General features: G+C 41.1%; 1 protein-coding gene across 1 annotated transcript in view; it reads left to right on the forward strand.

The window, feature by feature from the left end:
• Positions 1-15,575, forward strand: part of ctnna1 (catenin (cadherin-associated protein), alpha 1) — a 45,563-nt gene extending 29,988 nt beyond the window's left edge. The window contains exons 14-18 of the mRNA XM_049746246.1: positions 617-727; positions 1,284-1,465; positions 4,754-4,859; positions 12,052-12,186; positions 13,972-15,575. Of these exons, the coding sequence (XP_049602203.1) occupies positions 617-727; positions 1,284-1,465; positions 4,754-4,859; positions 12,052-12,186; positions 13,972-14,262 (825 nt within the window). The 3' untranslated portion in view covers positions 14,263-15,575. The remainder of the gene's footprint in view (positions 1-616; positions 728-1,283; positions 1,466-4,753; positions 4,860-12,051; positions 12,187-13,971) is intronic.
• Positions 15,576-16,244: the final 669 nt, after the last annotated feature.

Below are 16,244 nucleotides of genomic sequence, written 5' to 3' on the forward strand. Positions count from 1 at the left end.
CATGAGCTCCCGTTTGTGAGCCTCCCACGTTCATCTGTTGCTCAGGCAGGTGTTATCTCCGCCCCTCCAAAAACCATTGTCTGACTTGAAAGAGACGCCTGTGAGTCAGTACAGATTTGCACCTGAAAACATATTCCTTGCACGACAGAAAATTTACTGCACTCCATAAAACAATAGCCCTCCCATTTTAAGCTACTCCTGAGTAGTTTACAATGGGAGGTTTCGAGCCACATAGTAAGTAAAACATACTGATAATCATCTCTTAGACCTTTTTTTTATTTGTTTTCATTCTTTTGCTATTGTAGCCTCACTAAAGTTAATCAGTAATTGAGTTATACTATGTTTTAAAGTTTGTATGAAAACAGAAACGTATGGTCGGTTTTATGTTAAAAGATTGCAGCGGCTCAAATTTGAAATAGCTACACTCTGGGTACACAGCTCTTGCATCCTCCTGTTTTTCAAGAATGCCACATGGTATTCTGAAATATTGTGATTCCAGTATATTTTTGTGCTACCTTATTATTTCACTTTTCTCGCAGTTTCTGAAACAAAACTCACTAAGATCTAAATTTTCCGCATATCACAATTCTAGACTGTTTTTTCTTTTCTTTTCCAGACCCCAGAAGAGTTGGACGACTCTGACTTTGAAACTGAAGACTTTGATGTTCGCAGCAGGACCAGTGTGCAGACAGAAGATGACCAGCTGATTGCTGGCCAGAGTGCAAGGGTGAGTGTCGAGTTTTTGTTTATAATATTAACAGCACATTGCAGAAGCAGATCACAAACCCATTTAACAGCATCAAATCATATCACTAAATTGAGGAACAGTGCCAAAATGCAAAAGACGAACGTCTGTCCTAATTATGTTATTCCCATATTGATTGTTAATGCAGAGACTTGTGCAGCTTTGATTAATCCATTAATCAATCCACAAACCCTGTGCTAGCATTTTGCTCACCTCGTGGGGAATTCCATATGCACGTGCAAACAATTAGCATCGATGTGGCATCTATGTTATGACAGTGACATATAAGTAATAACCTTATATTATCACGTACACACAATACATAGATAGATATCGAGCGAGTTTTGATATCAGAAGTCAATAAAAAAATAATTTGTTCTACTAGTTAGGGTAGTGCTAACAAAAAAAGCCTGCAATATTTCTGTTTTAAAACCAAGTGATCTCCCATAGCACCATGCTGGTGAATTGTGTAAACCTTAACAATACAAAAACAGTGTGTTGTTTTAACCTGTTATCTCCCAACTATCCTTTGCTCCAGGCTATCATGGCTCAGTTGCCACAGGAACAGAAAGCAAAGATAGCAGAACAAGTCGCCAGCTTCCAGGAGGAGAAGAGCAAGCTGGATGCCGAGGTATCCAAGTGGGATGACAGCGGCAATGATATCATTGTTTTGGCCAAGCAGATGTGCATGATCATGATGGAGATGACAGACTTCACCAGGTGAGTTTGACTGTTGAGCATCTTATTCTATTCCTCCAAAACAAGTAGAAATGCCTGTTCCATGGACACTTCAACTGGCCAAGAGAGAAAATAAATGCCTGAGATTACTCGGTCAGGGAATGAGTAGTAACCCATTACTTATTCTGTCTTTTCCTTATAATTATTGAGACAGGATATTTACCTGACGTGTTCATACATACTACAAAGTCCAAATATACATACATTTCATTGAACAGCGACAATTAATGCATACAAAAGCAGAACCTCAGTTGTGCTTGGCAAAACAAAGTCTGATAATAGAACAAAGATTAAATGAAATCACATAAGAGATGGGGAGGCACATGAAGGATTTTGTGGGTGAATATATATGTTCATAATATTCCCTCTCGCCTGCATGGTATAGTAGCACACAGAAGGTCAGCTGCTGGCTAATTCCACCTTCACCCAAATTATTGCCCCTTCAACCTTGATCTGGCACAATGCCTTGCCAAGGATAATGCTCTGTGAGGTAATTGATCTCGACCTCTTGTGACAAATCTGCAGAGTGAGAGTGATTCTTTTTGATGGCTGTCTGTTGGCCCTCATAAATAAAGCATTTGTGACTCGGAAACATTCGATATATTTGGGGCCCACCTGATATAGCATTTTGGGTAGCCGGGCATGGCTTGGTCATATGTGACTGACAAACATCTTGGAGCCTGCAACACCTTCAGCCCTCTTGGAGCCTGCAACACCTTCAGCCCTCAGCTCTTTCTACTCGCCATGAAAATCTGTCCTCTCGTCAAAGGGGCTTGTTTTTGAGTGACCTGACCACTCATGTTAAGTACTCTTTGAAATGAATAAATTATAAAAAGAAAATCACTAATACTTGGTCAAACAACGGTCACTCACTGGTCAGGCAAATTTTTCACCATGTCATTTAGTGCTGTGCAATACGGACAATATTTTAGCTCACAATATAGATAATTTTATATTAGATCCTGAAAGTTACCGTATTTGCCGCACCACGAGGCACACTTAAAACCTTTAATTTTCCTCAAAAACCGAAGATACGCCTTTTAATAAGGTGTCCCTTTTGTGTGGACCAAATTACAAAATCCGTAAATGTTGATATGGAGACGCGATGAACCATTCCAAAGACATTACGTTTTACGTATATTGGGGCGTTAAACCAAGCAGAGGACTATACGTAATACGTAGAATCCACACCTTCGCCGCCATTGATGAATAAATACTATTGGTGTGTGCAAAGCAAACAGCATTAGGACCCTCAAAAATGGCATCGCCAAAGAGACATGCTTACGAAGTACAATTTAAGCAAGCTTTCTGGAAAGCCGGTATCATGACGAGGCAACGGCGAGAGGGAACTTTTCCTGTTTAATGGCAAACTTGCCCAACTGTTTAGTTCGGATAGACTCGTGACGTTTTTTTTTGGGGGGGGGAGTTAACGTAAGTCATGGCATGCATACGCCGGTGCTCCCTGTGTGCGGATTAAGCACAGAAAAGCCCCCGCAATTGAGTCTGCGCCTTTTAACTCGACTCGCCTTATGGTGCGGAAAATACGGTACATGAACCTGTCCACTAAAAATGGCAGAAAATGAACTGTTTTGAATGTCTACTTTTAAAAACACAAATTTGTTACCTTGTGCTGAAGGCCCTGTGGTGTCTCAGTCTGAACACTAAGGCACTCTAATTAATTGTACTAAGTTCATCTTGTTTTTTCTTTTTTTAATCACTTCACTGGTTTCTTTTATATCAAACAAATTGTTTTACTAGGTTCATTACCTGACATGTTTCGCCGGTTTCTTCCGCCTTCATCAGAGTGTCACAGATGTGATAGTGACGCGTCTTTATCAGCTGATGGATAAAGGCGTGGCTCACCTGTCAGATTTGACAGGTGAGTCACGCCCTCTGCTGTCCATTCACCTCTCCAGAATGCTGTTCCAGGTTATAGAGAGCATATAGGCTCCCTCATCCCTGTTGATGGTCCTCGGGCCCCGCTTGCGGATCTCAATGGCCTCCCTGATCCAACGCTGATGTTTATTTTCTTCAGTGCAGATGACTCTGGCCTTTTCCCATTCCATGATGTGGTTTTCTCTTTTACAGTGATCGGTTATGGGTGACTTGTAGTGTTCCTGTTCTTGTAGTTTTATTGCTCTTGTTTGTCTTGTTGCAGTCTCCTTCTCACACTCCTTCTTATATTCTATTTTTCTTGTGATGAAGTTCTTCCCTGTCTCCCCGAAACATGTCAGGTAATGAACCTAAAACAATTTGTTTGATATAAAAGAAACCAGTGAAGTGACTAAGGCACTCTGTAAAGGGAGTCTAAAGATAAGAGATCAAGTGCCAGTAAACATTTGGATGCCGTGTTGGCGCCGTGTGCCAAGCTATGAATGAAGTGCATAAGAAAGAGATCAAAGACAGCTTCTTGAGAATGCCACACACCAGCCAGACCCAACTGTTTGGATCGTGAGGCACTCGCATTGATGAGGCCAAATTACAAGTTGTGGATCATTTAGCTCATGCGCTGAGGGAAAAGGCAGATAGCCCCAAAAACTAATGTGAATTGCAGCATATATTGGTCATCGCTTCTCCGAACGCATCAAGCAGCCCGTTCCCTCCCAGGGCCATGCCTGTCTTAGCTTTGCTTCACAATCGATCAGTGAATAGCCCCAGCTCGAGCAACTCGTCGTTGAGCAGTATGCTGCGCCGCGGTCCCCTCTTCGCTTGTAAAGCCCCTCCACCCCCTTGTACCAGGCGAGAGAAACCGAATTTAAACAAAAATAACAATAAAAAACGATGGAGGTGCCTATTGTTGCATCGGCACTTTATCTTCCTATGATATGTCAAATATTGGACAGGACTAGTGTGATTGTGATAGTTCAGGCCATGGATCTACATATTAAACAGACACAGTAGTTTATCCTTTTGCTGTGCGCTGTTGCGGCAGATTGCAGTATTCTCCTCGGTTGTTTCCACCATATTGCAGCAATCACTTTTCTTTTTGTATAATACTGTTCTCAGAGCATATTGGGGAGGGGTTTGGGAGGTTTCCCCCCCAAAGTAGTTGGAGTCAAGTTGTCACATGCCAAATGTGTCCAGAAGTCCCTTGTGGGAAAATGGGGATGGAGGATTTGGGAATAGCAAAACTGATTACTATTTTCTAACCAGGGGAAACCAACCTCTGAAACAAATCAAATTCATGTGATCGCCTGTGTACAAAAACAAACAGCAAATGATAGAATACAAACCATCTTTATTTATGATCTTTAAATTGCTTCTCCACAGGGGCAAAGGCCCATTGAAGAATACTTCTGATGTCATCAGTGCTGCCAAGAAAATTGCAGAGGCAGGATCAAGAATGGACAAGTTGGGTCGCACCATTGCCGACAATGTAAGTTGCTTTTATGCCACACCCCGGAGGTTTTCACGTAGCTCTCTATTGTTCTAATGACATATTTCATATTTGGATTGCTCAAAAACAGGGCTCCTGGAGAATGAGAGGACAAACATTCACTGATCAATTTTGTTTTGCACTGTCCTCCTTAATTTAGCAAAGGGAGTCCTGATTTGCCGTGATTTGTGTTATTCGTATTTCTCTCAAGAGAAACTCATTCCCTTTTCCAAGTCCTTGTGTCTTCCTAGTCCCCCCAACTCCCGATTCCATCGTCTCTCACCATGTATTCTTTACCCACTAGATGATGGCCCTCGACAGAGGGAAACGCGCATTCAATCATCTATGGCTTCATATTTCACTTACGTAAATAAGTGCACTGTACTATTCCTCAAGGAATCATTGTACATGATTTATGCCCAGACTTATTCCTGTCTTCAGTAACTCCATATCCTTTTTCTGCAATGCACATACATTTATTTATTATAGAATCACAGTTTTGATGTTTGCTACAAGTTCTGCTTGTCAAATTGAGACCTTCTGAGACTGCTTGATGCACCCAGTGTCGTTTTTCAAGCACAAGTACCAGTAGCCACTTAAGAAGGACAAGGTGGTCGCCACTGAATTTCAATTTTGACAATATTAAGTGTTAAGCTCTTAGCCACACTGAACTTGTAAAATACATTTCTTTATCGGGGACTTCTGCTACATCATCATCATCATTGGTTTAAAGTCCGTTTTCCAGGCGCCGCTGGGTTGGACTGGGTTCTCGATATGGCTTTCTTCCACCGGTAACGGTCCATGGCCATCTCGTGGTTGATGCCGAGTGCCTTCATGTCGGCTGACACTGTCGTCTGCCAGGTCTTTTTAGGTCGGCCACTGGGTCTTGTTCCCTCTACGTTATACGACATAACTTTCTTCACCCAGTCATTCTCGTCCTTCCTCACTACATGTCCGTACCATCGCAGTCTGCCTCTCCTCATCACATCCCTGCTACACAGGGCGTTAAATAAATGCTAATAATATATATATGTATAGACTGGCCCTATACAAACAGTCAGTTTGCATTGACTGTTAATTTTATTTTCATTTTAATTTTTTTTACCCCAGCCAAAATTCAAACACGAATGGTAATGTTGAGCCAAAATTACAAACACGAATGGCAATGAAGTCACGATTGTGCAGGGCCTTTGGACACACTTGTATATCATGTAGTAGCAACCTGTTTTTGTTGATTTCATTATGGGAAAAAAACATTGTATTTGAATTTGCCTTTGAGGTCCAACCCTTATACAGAAATGGAGAAGTGTAGAAAACAACCTTCTTGCAATCCCATTTTATTGTATTCCTACATTCTAAATACGTTTGTATAAGACTTACATACGTAAGGGCTGTGCAGTTGATGTGCGCCTTATGCGTGATAATTTTAACAACTTTTCAAAGATACCAAACAATTCTGCAGTCCGTCATACTAATCTTTTCTTACCAGTTTTTGACTTCATTTCATTTGAATAGTTTCAATTTAAAAGAGCTGTATTTGCTGTTTGTTCTTTGTATGCCTCACTGACACAGTTTGAAGATGCGTATTCACGTTAATGAAAGCAGCACTATCCCCCAAAGAAAACAGATGGGCAACTGTGCAGGTGTTAGTGTTTGCATATCAGTACATCCTGTGTATTAGACTTGGGTGGCTAGTTTATTCTCCCAACAACCCCCCACCCCACCTCACTTACCATTTGTGTTCAGCTAATTTACGTCAGCGCAGTCTGTGCTTTTCAGAATAGCGTTTGAACAAATGAAACGGATACTCCTCGGGCTCAAAGTCCATCTACCTTACACAGCTCACACAACTATGTGACACTCATAACACAGCCTGTCATATTTAGGCTTAACATGCAAGAAAGCGTGATTGGAATAGGAAGGTAGAGAGAATGGACAGTGTATTTCTGTGGAGAGAGGAACGTCCCTCCTGAGAGATGAAACCATTAAGTGTGCTTTGCCCTTTTAATTAGCAATATAATTGCCAGGTGGCGCTTTCTAAACTGCTTGCATTTATTCACAGTATATGTATATTTAGGACATTGCTCTAACAAAGCACGGTGATGCCGCAGGCCTGCTAATAGCAAAAGCCGTTTCTGTCGTGTATCATGTCTGCATACTCCAGCAGCAATAGTTTAGCGAATCACCACTAAGATGTATACACACTGACAGCAGAGTAAAGGCAATGCTGGGCCCTGCTCATTAACCTAGCCATATTAATCACATGGACTCCATGCTTCTGGCAGAGAGGGCCTATGAGATTTTACTCCTCATATAAAACATCAGCAGATGGTCCCACATTAATGACAGAGCTTCTCAACCCTCATTCTCCTTCCTAAGACTTTGTTCTACTCCATTCTTTCATGTGATTGCAGTAATCTGAGAAATGCATGTGGTTTTGGTAAATTTGGGTGTTTTTAGAAACTATAACGTGTAATGGGCCCTAATTAAAATGGAAAGAACAGACACTTAGAGATAAGCGGTATGGGATTTAGGTCAGTGTTGTCTGTAAGGTCTGCACTGCAGTTTATTAGGAATTTATGACCCTCATATGCAGGGCAACTTGGAATACTATCAGTCTGCTGGTAAACAAGTAATGCGGTGTAATTGAGATTTATCATCATTAATTATCTTCCTCACTATGCATTCTAACTTGTCTGTTTCTTGCCTGTTTGCCAATAAAGGTGCATATGAACATATCTGTGCGTATTAGGGCTGGATGATTATCTAAAAACAACAAATTATTTTGATTGAGATTGAAATCACATTTATTAAAATGATTATTGATTTTAAAGTATTCACTAGAAGAGTCACATACCAAATTGCAAGGCAAGCAATATGTGCATTCAAGGTACCTTTACAACGTTGGAAAATTCTAAACGCACCACGCCATTCTGCAAAATTGTTGACTAACGTTTTGAAAATAGAAAGAAGCCAAAATCGAAATCACAATTAAAAATTCAATTAATCGTCCAGCCCTCATGTGTTGTGCATTTGTGCGTGCAAACAAGCTTTTATCTTCATGATGTATGCTGACAAACATGGTGTACTTTTCCAATTTGCATTCAATCAGTAGAGATTTATAGTGATCCATGGGCTATGTTGCTGGACAGCGTCTAATCCTGGCTCTGGTTTGAGGCGCTTAACAGCAGGCAGGGTTGTAAATTACCCATTGCATTGGAGAAGCAAAATCACCCAATGAGCCCCATAAATTCTCAGAGCCTCAGCAGTTCAAGGGTCATCTTTCAGCCAATTGGAGTTTTGTCCAACTAAGAGCTCACTGTATTTATTGGTTGAGACATTTGTCAACGTGCAATTGATTGTTCTGAAAGGTGTTCACGAATGTTCTCCCTAGCGGCTAGCTGCTAAGCCACGTTCCATATATGGCTGGCAAGAGCTGTCGCGTTACTTTTCTCAGGCAATTTAACAGGAGAAAATTAAATGCTGACAGACTGATAATGATTATTTTGTAATGAACCAGGCTTATGCAAATGTGCTGTTTTAGCTGACATATGTAGTAACATTGACCCTTGTATTCCTTTGTGTTGTTGGTTTGTCCCGTTCTCACTAAACGGAGCAAGTCTGCAAACAGTGTAATGGAGCTTACTCAGCAGTATTTCTTATTTTTGCACGGGTGACATCATAGAATAATGGACAGTAACAATGTTGTGTAAATGCCATTGTTTGCATTAGCTTCACTTTAATTTGCACAAAGAGTTTATGAGCAAACCCGAATGAAAAAAAAGAAACCTCCTTGGTTGACTTGTGCGTGGCACTCAACAACAGGTTTGTTGGCAGTGGCTCATTAGAATGCAGTTGCAACAGTAAATATTGGAAATTGGCATTTCCTCTGGGTGAAGCATCTTAAAGGTCAGCAGGTCTGCCTCTCTCTGTGGCGTGTAATAGAATTCAGCAAAACTGCGTGGCATTACCGATGATTGGACCTGACCTTCCTGATCATCATTTTTATCATGGACATTAGCCAGTGTGTGGCACAGTGAATCCTTTTGTTCAACATGGTACTCTGTCATTCTTTCTACATTATCTCTATATTGGCTGCCATTTTACAGTTAGGACAGTGGTTCGCAAGCTTTTTATACTAATTTCCGGCCCAACAAGTGCCCAAATATTAAAGTACCACAATCATGAACACTAAAAATACAGTAGTATAGTAGGCACAAATGTTTATGAAAAAAGAACTTCAGTCATGAATGAATGTATATATGTATATAAGTATATACGTATATATGTATATACGTACAGATGTACACACGTACACACACACACACACACACACACACACACACACACACACACACACACACACACACACACACACACACACACACACACACACACAGTGCCTTGCGAAAGTATTCGGCCCTCTTGAACCTTTCAACATTTCTCCACATTTCAGGCTTCAAACATAAAGATATAAAATTTTAATTTTCTGTCAAGAATCAACAAGTGGGACACAATCGTGAAGTGGAACGAAATTTATTGGATAATTTAAACTTTTTTAACAAATAAAAAACTGAAAAGTGGGGCGTGCAATATTATTCGGCCCCTTTACTTTCAATGCAGCAAACTCACTCCAGAAGTTCAGTGAGGATCTTTGAATGATCCAATGTTGTCCTAAATGACTGATGATGATAAATAGAATGCACCTGTGTGTAATCAAGTCTCCGTATAAATGCACCTGCTCTTTGATAGTCTCAGGGTTCTGTTTAAAGCGCAGAGAGAACCATGAAGACAAAGGAACAAACCAGGCAGGTCCGAGATACTGTTGTGGAGAAGTTTAAAGCCGGATTTGGATACAAAAAGATTTCCCAGGCTTTAAACATCTCAAGGAGCACTGTGCAAGCAATTATATTGAAATGGAAGGAGTATCAGACCACTGCAAATCTACCAAGACCCGGCCGTCCCTCCAAACTTTAATCTCAAACAAGGAGAAGACTGATCAGAGATGCAGCCAAGAGGCCCATGATCACGCTGGATGAACTGCAGATAACTACAGCTGAGGTGGGAGAGTCTGTCCATAGGACAACAATCAGTCGTGCACTGCACAAATCTGGCCTTTATGGAAGAGTGGCAAGAAGAAAGCTATTTCTCAAAGATATCCATAAAAAGTCTCATTTAAAGTTTGCCACAAGCCACCTGGGAGACACACCAAACGTGGAAGAAGGTGCTCTGGTCAGATGAATCCAAAATCGAACTTTTTGGCCACAATGCAAAACGATATGTTTGGCGTAAGAGCAACACAGCTCATCACCATTCCCACTGTCAAACATGGTGGTGGCCGGCCCGAGGTCCTCCTAGTGACAGGAGCGCAGCTGACTTGGCCGGAGTCGAGCAACGCCGAGTGGAGCTTGCAATGTGGTTCACAACACACTTGCATACTTGTTGGGTGGCTGCCTCTGTCGCCACCCAAGTGGAGTTGATCATCCACTTAGCTGAGTATCATTTGGCGCCTGCTAAAAGGGTTGTCATCCATGTTTACCGTAAAGTGTCTCTATGTGGCTGACTTAATTCCCATTCAAACTGTTACTGGCTTGCTGGTGAAGTGGTACCGGTGTCATTTAATCCCCTTATGGATGCTTTCTACAGAATGTCTTGTGCTGTAAGATATGAAAGGCAGGAGAAAGCCTATTGGAACGAATATTTCCATTTGTAAAACCAAGCAAATAGGTCTCTTTGGGATCATTTCAAACAATCACATGTTGTACAGTAAACTCAGAATGCAAACTACAGCCTGCGAATCCCGCCCAGGTAACCCCACCAGCCTACATTTTGCGTTATCCAAACAATCTTTGGGGATCTTGTCACTTGTGCATAATTCCTGTATGCACTTGTCACAGTGCACGGAGCCTCGCAGAGTGAAGCCAGCAGCTGAGCACGAGCACAAGTGATGCTTTCATAGAGCTCTGCTCTCAGCCGTCGGAATTCTTCCCCAAGCCCTTATTAGCATGGCTGCTGCATTCAGCCTCATTTCAGGTCTTGCTGAGTGTGTGTATGTTCGCACACAGGCACGCACACGCACTCAGTATCCGTGCAAGCTGCAGTTGAATCCTCGTGTTTCTCTTCTCCCTAGTTGGATATCGCTCTTATTTACTTCTCCATACGGTTTCCCCTCTGGCTCACTCTTCGTCCTCATACTTTCTCTCAAGTGCTTGTTTTCAGTTTTCGGTTCTGCTCCGCTTTTTAACCTTCCCATTTTCTTCCTCCTGCCATCTATGGATTTGTCCTCATCTGTAAGATGATCAACCCCCTCCAGCTCTCTTTCCCCTCATCTTCTTTAATTATTTTATTTAATGGATGGCCAAGTATTACATATCCCTCTTCTCCATTTGGACCATAATTCTATTAGTCAGGAATAGATAGTGATGATGAAAGAGATTCAGCCCATTTCATTCATAGCAACGCAGGGCATCTGTAGTCTTCCCAGAAAAAGCTACAAAGGAATACGTATACATTTGAAGTTCGATGTTGAAATGTGCTCAAGCAACATGTCACGTTGCAGTGTTGGCTGGAAGAGTTCTCACCGTCTCTTTAAAAAGTAACATTTGATGCCATTATAACCTCTTAAAGCGTCCTGCCAAATATACCTGTTAGCGAACCCCACGTTGTTGCATATTTAATGGAAGGTTGGTTTTCAGCAGAAGACCGAAAATTTTGTCATCTGACCTTTCTGCTAAAAATACTTACATTTGATTGTCAGAGCTCTCCAATAATTTACAAATTGTCAATGAATGTATGCTTTCTTCCTGCCATGTTCCCACAAACAGCTTGAGATTTATTCAGTCAAAATGGTAGTTGCCATTATTTTCAATTACCACATTTTAAATTGTAGTATTTTTGTATTCAAATCCACTTGATACAAGGTTGTTGACACCTATAGCTAAATCATTTGTATTAAAATGTGCATTCTGATTATTCCACTTGGTGTTTTGAGTTTACCATTTTGGCTCTGAGCGTGTTCCCGATGTGGGCCTCTCCCTTACCTGTCATGCTGCAGTGCCGCCAAGCCATCTTCAAAGAGTGTGTGTGTGTGTGTGTGTGTGCGTGTGCGTGCGCGTGTGTGTGTGTGTATGTATAGGTGTATGTGCGTGCGAGCGCCGCAGATTTGTTAACACGTTGTCATTGTGTCTTGCAGTGTCCAGACTCAACCTGTAAGCAGGACCTGCTCGCCTACCTGCAGCGTATCGCCTTGTACTGCCACCAGCTCAACATTTGCAGTAAAGTCAAGGCCGAGGTTCAGAATCTGGGAGGAGAGCTGGTTGTCTCTGGGGTAAGTACACCATCGTTTTAATCATGGGCACCAGGGGGCCATCTATAATTTACTCTCCTCAATGTGCTCAGCCACCAAAGTAACTGAGGAGTTGCGGAGCAGTTAAATGACATAAGAAATAAGACTAACCGTTGGTGAAATGTTTTGACAACTCCTGCGAGAAAAGCAAAGTCAAGTGTGAAAGTCTCTTGGGTAACCTACTGAATCCCAAAGAGGAAGACGGCAAAAAATCCCAATCATTCAGGAAAAGAGCTTTTCAAATGCCACTCTTCCTCACGTACCTGTGTTGTCGCGACAGCACAGCAAGTTGATAGAGCAGTCCTCGCTTGTTTCCTCTCCTTTCACATGAAATAGGTAGATTTCACATCAAGTCCTTTCTGAGTGTAGTGGCTCTTAACAACACTTGTCGTAACGTATCTGTTAATCTGCTCAAGAATCAGACGATTACCTTTTGAACTCTGCAGGGAATGTTTTCTGTAATATTTTAAGTGGGCATGAAAGAAGATGGAGAAAAGCAAAATTGCCACCGCTTATGTCTATGATGTCTACTGCATAATAGGTTGCGCTTTAGACTGTGAAAGATGGAGTAAAATGTGATCTAGAAATGTTTTCCAAAAATATTGCAATATGACTTCGTCAATGATGCTTGTGGCCGAAGATGTATTAACATAAGAGCTTGCACTGGCACCTAAAACCCTCATTTCCTAATACTGTAGATGGCAAAGAAGGAATTCCAGTTGGATTTGAAACTTCCCCTTACCTTGACTAAAACCTTGCATTGCATTGTGACCAAAGGTAGAATCCTGTTCTTCTATTGAGTTTTGCAGCTGTAAATGATAAATCCTTTTGTGGTGGATTCCGCATGCTAAATTAGCCAGCTCGCTAGCTTGGGAGACAGTCACTTTGTTTCCAGGAGAGGCAACAGCAAACTAACAATACTACATCGGCTTCATGCATTAGTTGCTGTGACTACTGCAACTTCTATTTCTTACTCGTCTTCCATCTCCTCTTTAATTTTCTCTTGGCAGTTGGCAAATACTTTTTGTGCATTAGCATGTGTGAGTGTGATTGTACTCGTGAGTGACTTAGTCTGAAAATACTGTAACTGTATTGTCGCCCTAAGTTTCCTGTTCTAAAATGATAATGACAATTTTTTCTTGTGGTCATCGCTCTGATGTTTTTACAGATTTGCTAACTTTCCGTTTTTAAAGCATTTGAACTGTTATGGCTATCTTCTTATGACATGCTTTTAATTCATGGTTTTCCACTTGAACTACTGCAGTTGTTGCGTTGGTTTGGTTGAATTGGTGCCACTTTATATTGACTAATCGCAAGGGTGTAATTGCTTTGTTTGCTAGAAAACAGACATTGCCTCCATGCGCTCACCATTTTCAGGATGAGCAATGTTTACAGGGTTGTTAAAGCATTAATTAGCCACTTGCCAGCCAACCTGATTTTAATAGCAAGCCTCTGTGCATGAAATAATGAATCCCCTTTCAGCGAGGCTGACAGGCGACTGTGCTTTCACACTTAGCATAAGTGTCACCAATGTCTTGGAGGCTTTTAAATAGTTGGAATTAAATTAGACTGACCTTTTTATCTTTTCTGCAATTCCTCGCATATGTTTGTGTCAAAATGTGAAAAGGTTGTTGATTGCAGGTTCCAAACAATGACGCCTTTGTTTTCCAACATCTCAGAGGCTAACCTTTTTTTTTTTTAATTTATTTTTCTTTTTTTGGCCTTTTTTTTTCACGCTCTCTTTCTCTCTCATTTTCACACAAACAGTTGGACAGCGCCATGTCCCTCATTCAAGCCGCAAAGAATCTGATGAATACCGTGGTGTCCACCGTGAAGGCGTCATACGTCGCCTCCACCAAGTACCAGAAGAACAAAGGTATGGAGGCTCTCAATATGCCCGCCATTTCCTGGAGGATGAAGGCACCTGAGAAGAAACCTCTGGTGAAGCGTGAGAAGCAAGATGATGGCCAAACTAATCGGGTCAAGAGATCCTCTCACAAGAAGCACGTCAACCCCGTGCAGGCCCTGAGCGAGTTTAAAGCAATGGATAGCATCTAGAGCCTCTCTCATTTTTGTTTTTGAATAGAGATCAAGCTTGGCATTTTATTAAAGAGAGCTTTTAACCTTTTTGCAACCCAATATTGTAATCATTCTGTTGGTCCATGTGTACGCGACTGCCTCATCTCAATTCCAGACGACTGCTGTATACTGTCTTGCGTGGAAAATAGTAAAGGATCAATTGGACAGATGTGTTTTGTTTTGTATTTTCAAATTTATTTTCTGTTCTGTATGTATGACCTAATTCCACAAGGCAATTCCCATTTCTTTGTATTATTACCATGCTGGGGTTCTCTGGTGTTTTTCATTGTCTGTACCACAAATAACTATGCAAACTCCCAATGGCCTTATTTCAACTCGAGCAATAATGTTTGGAGCATGTGGGGCGAATGTGTGACTTGAATGCGTCATGGCCCAACTGTAACAAGCCAAAGTTTGTACTATAAATTTGTACCTGTTAACACCGGATGTCAGATTTATCATCTCCATGACACATTTTTTACTTTTTTTGTTTTCTCACCGTTTTGTTCAGCAATGCAGCCTTTTTACAAGGCCTTGTAACCAAGAGCATTTAAGACCAACAGATCTACCGTTTCAGGGCAGCGCCGAGCATTTGAGGCTTACTGATGAAGTCTTATAAAACCCAGTCGGCCAAACAATCAGTGAAATTCGCCTGTTCTCTGCAGAGAACTGCCAAGCGTCATTTTCTGTCCATGAGACCAAGCTCCACAATCTCAGAATGGGTCCAAATTGAGGTATCAATACTTTGCTCAACTCAGCCTGGGAGGAAGGCACGAAAAGAAAGAAGCGGGGTTCCTCCCTAATGACTTGTTTTCTATTCCTTGTTCTAAAACTTGAAAGCTGGTCCAGATTTATGTGGTAAACCTAGCTTTTGGAAGCATGAAAGCAACTCGTAATGTGTTAAATAAAGCTTTAAAAATGGTCACGTTTTGATGGCATTGTGAGACTTTGAAAAGTTCAAAAAGTTTGGTTTAGTTTTCCGTTCAAATTCGTTTTTGGCATCAGTGAACTAATCCCGCATTTGTGCTCAAACACACACATCACTCTGAGCATGTTTTTTCCCCTCATCACAAAGATCCCATCACATAACACCACCCTTTCCTCCTTGGATTTCATTTTGCTGTACGCATCTGATTTTGAAATAGATATAAGTAAACTACTTTGCTGTGCATTGCTTTTTTTTTTATATATCTATATATATATAGCTGACCTGTTAGTAGACACTATTTTGAATTCATGTGCCTGCTCTGTATTTTGATCAACAACTGAATAAAACTATCCCCCCCAAAAAATGTTTTCAACTCAATTGATTTTAAGCGTCATTGTGCTGCTAAATTGTGTTGTAAAATCTTAAATCGTCAGGGAAAATATTTGTTTACTTCAATTGAAACCTCGTTGTTTTCCCCAGTAGAATTTTTTGTCATTTGCGTTACAAAGTGCACTATGACAGACTTTTTTTTAATATAAATTGTGAGTTGTCACATACTGCTTTCATCTCGCCACTATCTCGAGAGCTCAAGTCTTTGCCTTTCCATCTTACCTGCACTAAATTTCCTCTGAATATCAAACAGCTCTTGTAATAAGAAGCAACTGCTTGATTGCATGTCTTAGTTTCAATCATTTGAAGCAGCCCTACAAATCCACCATGCTATTCATGTAAAATGATTTTAGGACTAATCTAGACGTTGACATTTTTAGGCATTTTGTACTTGAAGAGAATTGGTATGTGTTGGCAAAAGGCTGGTTTAATATGCTGGGGCGGACCTAATTAGCATGACGTGTGTGTGCATGTTCGAGTGTTATTTTATCTTCGTCCCAGCATTAATGCGGAGGACTCCATTCCCAAAATTCAATCTCATTTGTATTCATTTGCTTGAATATCATTATAAAATGTACATAATCCAGCGCGTCATCTATGTTGTTCTTAATGAGTGTCCGCGTAGGAGCTAAATCTCGCTCGA

The sequence above is a fragment of the Syngnathus scovelli genome, chromosome 1 (genome assembly GCF_024217435.2).
Source record: "Syngnathus scovelli strain Florida chromosome 1, RoL_Ssco_1.2, whole genome shotgun sequence".
NCBI lineage: Eukaryota > Metazoa > Chordata > Actinopteri > Syngnathiformes > Syngnathidae > Syngnathus > Syngnathus scovelli.